Source organism: Hyla sarda, chromosome 6, assembly GCF_029499605.1.
Source record: "Hyla sarda isolate aHylSar1 chromosome 6, aHylSar1.hap1, whole genome shotgun sequence".
In the NCBI taxonomy this organism is placed as follows: Eukaryota; Metazoa; Chordata; class Amphibia; order Anura; family Hylidae; genus Hyla; species Hyla sarda.
This window is the reverse complement of record NC_079194.1, coordinates 270816069-270827248: the sequence shown is the minus strand read 5'-3', so window position 1 is coordinate 270827248 and position 11180 is coordinate 270816069. Positions and strand designations below refer to the sequence as shown.

The 11180-nt window shown below is 43.7% G+C and overlaps 1 protein-coding gene across 1 annotated transcript in view; it reads left to right on the top strand.

The window, feature by feature from the left end:
* LOC130277053 (C-factor-like) overlaps nt 1-10267 on the top strand; it is a 40275-nt gene extending 30008 nt beyond the window's left edge. The window contains exon 6 of the mRNA XM_056527298.1: nt 7893-10267. Coding sequence (XP_056383273.1) covers nt 7893-8006 — 114 coding nt within the window. The 3' untranslated portion in view covers nt 8007-10267. The remainder of the gene's footprint in view (nt 1-7892) is intronic.
* Nucleotides 10268-11180: the final 913 nt, after the last annotated feature.

Here is an 11180-nt window from a genome sequence, read left to right as displayed (position 1 = left end):
ACAGAGATCGTGGGGGGGTCCCAGGACCCCTGCGATCAGACATCTTATCCCCTATCCTTTGGATAGGGGATAAGATGTCTAAGACCAGAATACCCCTTTTAAGGACAAATATCGTATAGGTCCCCTGTTACTTGTATGCCCTGAAGCCTTAAGTGACTTTGAAGAGAGAAGAGAAGCTGCGCTCTCTTTAGAGCAGTGAGTGTCAGCTACTGTCAGTAGCCAGACACTCACTGCTAATGACCCTTTAGACAGCGTAATCAATGCCACTCATGGCATCTAAAGCGAATGTAAATACTGATGGTAAATCAGTGGGGCTTATCGTACTCTGTAAGTGTGTGTGTGTGTGTGTGTATGTATATCATCTCTGTGTATGAAAAATTTGGTTTTGCCATACATTTTGTCATTTCATTACAAAGTACAATTGGTAGCGCCAGATACAAGCGCTTCTATGGGTCTGTAGATGGGAAAAGTAAAAGAGTTATGCCTCTCAAAAGAAGAAGAGATAAAAACAAACAAAAAAATGAAAATGGTCTGCGTTCATAAGGGGCGGATAGTTTAGGCATTTCTGTTTACATTTTTATTCAACTTTTTTTTTTAATGGAGAAAGGGAGGGGGGCTTGACCTGAATATACCGTATTTTCCGGCTTATAAGATGACTGGGCGTATAAGACGACCCCCAACTTTTACAGTTAAAATATAGAGTTTGGGATATACTCGCCGTATAAGACTACCCCTCTACCGCGATGTACGGTACCTTACCAGTGACTGGCTGGTTGTTGTATACAAAGCCTGCTTGGATTGGTCAGCTCTCCCTGTCTGGCCAGCCCTCCCTGTCTCCAAGACTATCAGAGCAGTACATGCCTCTTTCACACGTCTGGCCCACTCTTGTATCCTATTACCATACCTCCTCCGCCTCAGATCTCGCACATGCGTCACTCTTGTATCCCATTAACCTACCTCCTTCTCCGCCTCTCTGATCTCGCAAATGCACACCAGCGCCGCCTGTCAGATTTTGCACATGCGCCACCTCTCAGATCTTGCACTTTCACACCTGCGCCACCTCAGATCTCGCACATGCACACTGCTTCACTGCAGTCCTAAGGAGCGAGATCTGAGAGAGAAAGAGGTACGGTAATAGGATACATACAAGGGCGGGCCGGACAGTTGAAAGATGGGTGTGTTTCTGGGCACAGCACCACTCTCTATCCATACCCCGGGTGTCCCAGCCGACTGCAGCACCCGCCCTATAAGACGACGTATAAGATGACCCACGACTTTTGAGAACCATTTCCTGGGTTAAAAAGTCATCTTATACGCCAGAAAATACAGTATATTATGGAAGAGCTTGTATTATAATTATATATATATATTTTTTTTTTTTTTTACACTTATTTTTAGTCCCCCTATAAGACTTGTATGAGCGTTCATTGGGTTGCTCATACAGATCAGTGTAGTACATATATCATTTTACTTTAAACATTATTATTATTATTTTTTATATGGGATAGTGAAGACTACTACTTGTGTTCAAAGCCCTATTCAGGTCCTGAAAAAAGCATATTAACAGGGTTGTGCGGTGAAATGGGCCCAAACTGCCTAATAACAAAAAGCTTATACATACCTCCTTTGCTCCCTCGTATTCTCCAGTATTGATGCCATGTCTTTACATTCACAGAGCTGCAGACGTTAAGTAGTAGAGCCAATCACTGCCCGCAGTAATATCCTGCCTCAGTACCTGTCATCAAACCATATTTTCTAAACTAGTTCAGAGTACATTCCCTAACTACTCCTAACACCCCTCCTGCCCTTAAAAAAGAAGAAAAAAAAATCTGAGATTTAAAATGCTCTGTATCATACCTTTTCCCTTGCTCACATTGTGTGAGCTCCTGGCAGGAGAAATTGGCCGTTCCCCAGCAGGCGCAACGTCACTGAAGCCTACGAGAGCTGTGCCTCACCATGCCCTGCACGCGCTCTCTGAGTTTGGTCTCCTGCCAGGTCGGGAGGAGACCAAACTAACTATTTGACTTGCGGCAGGGAACAGAACAGAGCCACCTAGTGGCTGTTTTTTCAATCTTATTAAAAAAACAAAAAGGTTGAGAATTTTAACAGCAAGTAAATAGTAAAGTGTCTTATAATTACATAAGGAACAATATATAAAAACTTTAGTTTGGTGACAGGTACTCTTTAAATATGATGTTGTTGCACCAGCAGGATACACTTTTTAAAGCTCCCGCCAACTCCAAGCAGTGTACAGAATTGCCCAAAGTTCCATGCAAGTCTATGGGACTAAGGGCAATTCCATAGACTGCTTACTTTAGCAGTGGGCTGTGTGGTTGGCTGGAGTTTTAAAAGTGTATCCTGCTGCCGCAACAACACATCATGTTACATTTTTAAAGGAGTTGTCAAGTAAAAACTGAGGCAGGGCAGGATATTGCTGTGGGCAGTGATTGGCTGAGTGGCACCACTATGTAACTTCTGCAGCTCCACACCTACACCTACAACTACATTCTACTTACCCTTGAAGGTCAGGACTATGGGGGAAATTTATCAAATCCTGTGTAGAGGAAGAGTGATGCAGTTGCCCATAGCAGCCAACCAGATCGCTTATTTCATTTTTCACAGACCTCTTTAAAAATGAAATAAGCTATCTGATAAGGTAAAGGTAACTGCACCACACATTTTCATAAATTTTCCCCTATGACTCTACTATCAGCTAAAGGTCATGAACCTAGTGCTGGGCGGTATACCGGTTCATACCGAAATTTTTGTGCTGCACGATATGAATTTTTCCCATACCGCAATACCGGTTGGGCCCCTCCCCCTCGGGAATGAATGAATGATCAACTCAGCGCTGCGCTGTCCCCCATCGGGGAACTAGTCATATGTGACCCGCGAGCGCTGTTCTGCTTCTCCCCCCAAAATTATCAGCCCAGCGCTGCGCTGTCCCCATCGGGGGACTACTCATGTCATCCTGTTTGTTGCGGGCCGCCGGCGCTCTATACTGTATGCTGTATCCCTATGCCCGGGCTGCAGAAGATAAACAAAATAAACTTTAACGCACCTTTCTACGTCGGCCTCACCCTCTTCCTGGGGACGGGAACATCTGAGAGCCGTCAGCAGCGATGTTCCGCCTCGGCCGGTGATAGGTTGAGCCCACTGTCATGTAAGAAGCTGGTCATAAGTTTACAAAAATACCGTAATGCACATATTTGGTCATACCGCCCAGCTCTACATGAACCCCTGTCATTTTATTCTTTATAAAAAATGTGGGACCAGTAACTAGCAGTTTACTGAGAAATCCGATACACGCTACCCCTGCTGGTCTATAGGGAGGTAGAAAGAGGAGTGTGCTCAGAGTGCAGAGACAGAGCGACTCTAACAAGAATACACAAGAACTACCTGAATGTATTAAGTCTCACCCAAGGGCTTGATTCACAGCTATGGTTGAGGTTTAGTTTGTATATTGTGTAATTTTGTTATGCCCATAATTTTGTTTGTTCTTTATGCAGATGTCATCACTATTATGTATTAATGTATGTAACCAAATGTGTATGTGTTTGTATGTATATATACCAAAAATCTGAAAAAGGGCTCAAAAATGGTTCAGGTCTCCCAAGTTGAAATACAATCCTAGAAGAAATGGGAACCTTTACTTTAGGGATCGACCAATATTGTTTTTTTAGGGCCGATACCGATAATCTGTGTAGGTTAGGGCCGATAGCCGATAACTTATACCGATATTCCGGTATAAGTTATCGGCTATTTACCCCCCCCACCGCTGCAGATCATTGATTTTAAAGCGGGCGATTTAAATCTATGAACTGCAGCGGCTTTTGCGATGCCATAGACGCCACCACCACCCGCTTCTCTCCCCCTGCCTGTCCGGGGGTCCTGAGTCCTATCGCCGCCGCACCGCTCCGCGCCCCCTACCGCCGCACCGCGTCGCACTCCCCACCTCCCCGGCCCCATTGCCTCCCCCATCCCCGGTTTTAGAATTACCTGTTCCCGGAGCCCAGGGTCCACTCTACATCTGGCTCCGGTGGCGTCCTCCAGAGCTGTCACTGTGCGCACTGACTGTGACGTCGCGTCACGTCACTCGTCATTGCGCACAGCGTAACGCAGGATGCAGCAGGAGCCAGAAGTAGCGTTGACCCAGGGCCCGGGCCCCGGGAACAGGTAATTATAAAACCGGGGATGGGGGAGGCAATGGGGCCGGGGCGGTGCGGTGCGGCGGGTCGTGGGGGGCGGTGCTGGGGGCGGGGCATTATCGGCAAGGTAATTGCCGATACCGATAATGCCCAAAATCGTGATTATCGGCCGATAATATCGGCCAAACCGATAATCGGTCGATCCCTACTTTACTTCACTTTTAATTATAAAAAAAAATCTACAAAGAGCAAACTATAAAACATTACCGTAATTACCACTTTTTTTAGAACGCAACACTGAAAGTCTCCATTATCAGTACTTTCTGCCACCATCATGTGCATCAGATGAATAAAGTTCACTTCCATCTTTGATCCATAAAACATGAAAAAATACTTATAAGCTCTGTCCTTGCCGCATCCACATTAGGTAGATAGGCTAGGAAAAGAGAAAAAACTAAAGACCGGCGATAGGCGCCTCGTGTGATACCGTAAGGAAGGATGGGCTAAGAGCACAAGTAAGCAAGGCGTATGTGGGCCCGCGGAGCCCGTAGGTAGTGGGTACTCACCTGATGCGAGTAGATAACTCGCATATCAACCCACAGCTGGAGTTTAAATACATTACAAAATGGCGCCAAAAACAAAATAGGGGGGAGGAGCCACTGGGGTGTGTGGAGGTGGGGGCAGTGAAACTAGAGCCAGGAGCAAGCAAAATACATAATATGCATTGAGAAAGGTGTGTTTAGGAGTAACCAGCAGGCTTTGGCAGATGTAAATGAGCTAAAATATAGGGGGATAGGTATTGCTGTCCGCTCCGTGTTTCCGGTGAGACAGCGGAAGTTCGGGTATCCACAGACGCGTCGCTAGGGACGTAGCGGGTGCGTCAAGTGTTGGGAGCGCGTTGTCATAGAGACGCGTCCTGTGCGCGTCACGTGATAGGAGCATGGGGTAATGGGGATATGTATAGTGAACGGGTGCGCACCACTGGACAGCAGTGCGCATGTCAAGCGTGTAATGAACGGGTCCGCATCACTGAAAGAGAGAGTGGTGCGCATGACATGTGGGTAGTCAAGGAGATGCGTCCTCTGTAGGAGGGTGCGCTATAGACAGAAGAGGGGCAGTGGACACTGGTGTAAATAGCAGCGCTGCCAGGGGGGAGGGATGGCGGTATTAGTGGCTCTGTGGAAACAATGGAGGAGTGTGTGTATGATAGTGTAACTAATAAAAAGGAGGCAAAGTGGCATGAATGGGTGAGGGGGGGAGGAGGTACGTGGAGGGTGAGCGTGGGAAATGGGGACATGAAAAACAATAATAATAATGATTATGATAATAGAGACCTATGGAATGGGATGTGAATGTGTCCAAGGGTGAGTGGGAAACAGAGCCTTGGGAGTGTGAAAAGGGCTCCCTGAGGGCTTGTGGTGAGAATATTCGAGCCATGGGAATGTGGAATAAGCTCCCAGGGGGCTGGAGGGTAGATGTAAAAAATGAGGGAGTGTGGAATAAACTCCCAGGGGGCAAGGGGTGGCAGTAATGCTGGATAGAGGGGGTGGGGGGGGGGGGGGGTGGATATGACAACGCCCTCCCAACACTTGACGCACCCGCTACGTCCCTAGCAATGCATCTGTGGATACCCGAACTTCCGCTGTCTCACCGGAAACACAGAGCGGACAGCGATACCTATCCCCCATTTACATCTGCCAAAGCCTGCTGGTTACTCCTAAACACACCAACACACCTTTCTCAATGCATATTATGTATTTTGCTTGCTCCTGGCTCTAGTTTCACTGCCCCCACCTCCACACACCCCTGTGGCTCCTCCCCCCTTTTTTGTTTTTGGCGCCATTTTGTAATGTATTTAAACTTGTATGTGCCTACATTTGGTTACACTGATCTGAAGAAGGGGGCACTGTCCCCCGAAACACGTTATCCTGTGTATACCTGCCTTGTTTGCTTAATAAATTGATCCTGCGTGGTTCTACACCTTGCTCTCCCGCTTGATTATTTTCACCCCTGGATATCCTCCTCGCACTGGACCTCAGCAGCGCCTGACTTGAAAAGGGTTTTTCCTTCATCTCCTGGCTACATTAAGTAGATGTTCACACTGACTTTTGTAATCACAATAGGTATACAATAACATTGTTTTTTTTTTTTTCTAATAACCGAGAACCGAATATGCATTGAAGCCTGGAGCAGGTTTTTTCTTTGTTTTTTTCCACCATTAAGTTTTAAATTTATACACATGTTTTTAAGGGCTTTTTATGCAATATATGTTCAGTGCAATATATGTTCATGCAATACGGAGTGCAATATTAGGACAGGTGAGCAGTATCGCTGTGTGTAAAAGAGCAAGTTTTTTTTTGTTTGTTACTGCATTCTACTTTCTATTATTTTGAGATGGTGTTGACATGGACTTTAGCTTAATATATTACAGCCATGGGACTATGTATAAGCACTTACGTGTAAAGAGATTGTCAGTGCAGAAATTTATAAGAACACATATTCACACTATAAATACCGCAACCAGACGCACCAAAACGAAGTGCAAATTTTGCTTTGTTTGAAAATATACTCTGGGTTCGAAGGCATGGACTTCTAAGATATTTAGTGTAGAACTCAATAGTGACTATAAAAAGCCAATGAGAACGTATATTGTGATTAAAAGAGTCAGTGGGGACTTATACCTAATGTGGATGCGGCAAGGACAGAGCTTATAAATATTTTTTCACAGCTCACATTTTTTTGTGGATCTAAAGTGGAAGTGAACGTATTCATCTTATGCACATGACGGTGGCAGAAAGTAGTGACAATAAAGACTTTCAGTGTTGCGTTATGACTCCTATTGGTGGCGGTCTAAAAAAAAGTTTTCTTTGAAGATTATTTATAGGAAACAATTAAAAGTGAAGTTTTTAGACAAAAGGTTCCCATTTCTTCTGATTGTATATATGACCTTTCAGTTATATTACTTTGAAAGTATTCACTTACTTTTTCCCAACCTTTGTTGATATTTACTCAATGGGGGAGATTTATCAAAGGATTTAGGCTGGTTTTTCCCCACTAAAATTGTCGGACAGAAAGTCGCAGACTAAATACGTGTGACTTTTGCTTTAGAGTATTTTTAGTCCATGATTCACTCTATGCTATTTTAGACGGAAAAATGCATTGGTGCTGAATTTATCAATGTCGACTTTTTTCTGCGAAAATTTTGCATCAGGCAAAAGTACGCTGAAATGTCAGACCATGCTGGAGCAGGTTTAAATATAGCCTAAACCGTACATCCCGAGGTCCGTGCGCAGAATTTATCAAGAGCCGTGCGACTTGTAATAAATTAGGCAGACAATAGACCAGCCTAACCCTCTGTAGGTTGGTCTATATTGATGCGGGAAATAGACCACTTTGATAAATCCCCCCCCACCACCACCACTACCACCAATGTGCTTAATAAACATATGGACAATACAACTCTCTTGTGTGTTAGTTTATTTAGGTTGTTTGTCTAGAATTGTTGATTAGGTGAAAATTGGACCACATTTTAGGGTGAGGCCACACAAGCAGTCAGCCACATGCGGCCCAAATGCTGGCAAAATTGTGCTGCTGTTGGCTTCCGCATGTGCTTGTGTGCACTCACCCTTATTAGTAATCTTATTAGTAAACAGAAATCACGGTAATTTCAAATGGCTTATTTACTTTTGCTTTTAACTGTAATAATATCCCATATGTACTTTTTATATCTCCTTTTTCTTTTAGGCTCCTCTGACACCTGATCAAAGTACAACTGGAATTATGGAAGTTCTTAGTTCTCTTTCTGAGAAGCAAAATGGTATTCTATTAGCCTGGGATGGTAGTGTAATTCCTTGGTGACACAGTCAAGATTTATTGGCCACCAACCCGTGACCTCTCTAGAGTAAATCATTTGAAAATAAAAACTATATTAAAGGGACTAACATTTAAAAATCAAATTTCAACTAGAATTAAAAAAAGCGAGAATAGTGGCTCTTTAACTCCTTGGGGACGGAGGGTTTTTCCGTTTTTGCACTTTCGTTTTTTTCCTCCTTACCCTTTTAAAAATCCTAACCCTTTCAATTTTGCACCTAAAAGTCCATATGATTGCTTATTTTTTGCGCCACCAATTCTACTTTGTAATGAAATCAGTAATTTTACCCAAAAATCTACGGCAAAACGGAAAAAAAAAATCATTGTGTGACAAAATTGAAGAAAAAACGCCATTTTGTAACTTTTGGGGGCTTCCGTTTCTATGCAGTACATTTTTAGGTAAAAATTACACCTTATTATTCTGTAGGTCCATACGATTAAAATGATACCCTACTTATATAGGTTTGATTTTGTCGTACTTCTGGAAAAAAATCATAACTACATGCAGGAAAATGTATATGTTAAAAATCTTCTGACCCCTATTTTTTATTATTTACTTTTTTATTTTTCCGTGTACGGGGCGGCATGAGGGCTCACTTTTTGCGCCGTGAGTTTTTAGCAATACCATTTTTGTATTGATTGGACTTTTTGATCGCTTTTTTATTCATTTTTTCATGATATAAAAAGTGACCAAAAATACGCTATTTTGGACTCTGGAATTTTTTTGCGCATACGCCATTGACCGTGCGGTTTAATTAACGATATTTTTATAATTCGGACATTTCCGCACGCGACGATATCACATATCTTTAGTTTTATTTACATTTATTTATTTTTTTTATGGGAAAAGGGGGGGGGGGGTGATTCAAACTTCTATTAGGGAAGGGGTTAAATAACACTGCACTCACTGATCTTTTACATTGATCAATGGTTTCTTATAGGAAACCATTGATCAATGATTCTGCCGCTTGACTGCTCATGCCTGGATCTATTAGCCACGGGTCCCGCAGGGTGGCCCTGCGTTATAGACAGGGAGTGGGCGGAGGGTGTACAGGTACGCCCTCCGTCCCCAACAGGTTAAGGGGGTACTCCGGGCCCTAAGACATCTTATCCATTGGATAGGGGATAAGATGTCTGATCGCGGTGGTCCTGCCACTGGGGACCCCCACTATCTTGCATGCAGCACCCACCTCTGAGTCTGCTGGGTCACAACTACGGGGCCGAAGTATCGTGACGTCACACGGGAGCGTAGTCGTGACGTCCCCATACTCCGGCCCCGTACTCGTGACCCGGCAGACTCATAGGCTGCAGCGCTGCGTGCAGCTCCCAGAAGTTGGTGCTGCATGCGAGATAGTGGGGGTCCCCAGTGGCGGGACCACAGCGATCAGACATCATATGCCCTATCCTTTGGATAGGGGATAAGATGTCTTAGGGCTGGAGTACCCCTTTAAGTCATGTAAACTATGTCCTGCCCTTGTTAGTACAGCAGAGAGGATTTGCCAGAGAGGGGGTTAACCAGGATTAGAAAAAAAATATTTATTCTAAAAACACACCTGTACTCAGGTTGTATGTGGTTTTGCAGGTCAGTTCCATTGAAGTGAATGGAGCCAAATTATAATACCACACACAATATTAGGACATGTGTGGCGCTGTTTTTGGCATGAATTAGCTCTGCTTTCTATTCCTGGATATCCCCTTTAATGCTGTCAGATCATCTGTCAGACCAGCTGTTAGGGGCAACAACTCTAGGCACTGCACCTACCCCATGAGCAATCTAACTTGTATCATGTAAAAAGCCGCAAAGACTTCTTGCCCCCTGTCTGTCTAGGCCATATTTATTTAGTCCTGTGAAGAGCACAATAGACCTTTCATTTATTCCAGCCCTCCACCCACTATGATAAGCAGGCTACCTTACAGCAAGAGTAATCAATAGCCTTGATATTCAGGATTTTAAAACCTGACTGTTTAGAACTAGAATATTTGGTGTTGAATTTTTTAAATGATGATGATTTTTTTTTATTTTTCATGAATACTCCGTAAAAAAATACCCCTTTTGTGGAGAAAGTGTCCTTTTTAATCATGAAGACAGTAGTATGTGTATGATTGTTTTTTGATTTGCCCTCAGGCTTACATTTGCATAAATACATAGTGTTGTGTAGGATAATTGTAAAATACAACGGAATGAAATTGAGAGGTAGATGCATAAATAAAATCAATAAAACCTAATATCTTTACTTCAATGTGTGAATTTCCTTTCAATTATGTTTAACCACTTTTTGATTAAAAATGGCACCTGAATGGCTACTACAAGTCACTGCATTAGAATGACATTTAAAAAAAACAAAATACACACTTCTCCAGTATTGTCGCATGTGGCTGATTTTGGGGTGTATTTTGAAGATGTAAAAAAAGAAAAAGGCAGCAGCACACTTGGTCAACAAAATGGAGACTCTCAGCGCACTTTTTGATCAAAACATGTCCCCCCCCCATCCACGACGCGGAGGTGGCCTCATATTGGATGGGACCCTAACACTCACTCACCTCTGCTGGCCATGCAGCCTCTGACTGGGTGACATGTTGGATCCACTATCAATCCAAACCACCTCCTGTGAAATATGGGAGGGGATGCACGGCTACAGAGGGAGCCACCCCCCCCCCCCCCCAAATTGCACCGCAAAAAAAAAAATTAATCCAGCACCTATACCCAATACATTTGCTGTGGCAAGTACAGAACATGTAAATAAAGAATGGCAGCAGCAGAGGTGAGTGAGTGTTAGGGTCCCATCCGATATGAGGCCACCTCCACGTGGTGGATGGGGGGGGGGGGGGGGAGACACGTTTTGATCAAAAAGTGTGCTAAAAGCCTCCATTTGTTGACCAAGTGTGCTGCTGCCATATTCTTTTATTTATTTATTTTTTATTTATTTTTTTACATGTTTTGTACTTGCCACAGCAGCGTGCACCCATGCATTGGGTTTAGGTGCTGGCTACATTTTTTTTGTTGTTGTTGTTTTTGCGGTGTATTTTGAAGAACATTTGTGCATTAGAAATCAGTCCTATACATCTGAAATCTGAATAAGGCGAGCAGAAGACAAGAACAGGGGATTAAAGAATTTGCTTAGCCTTGCTTGTCATGAAGGTCGGGGGCTCCTATGCAATCTA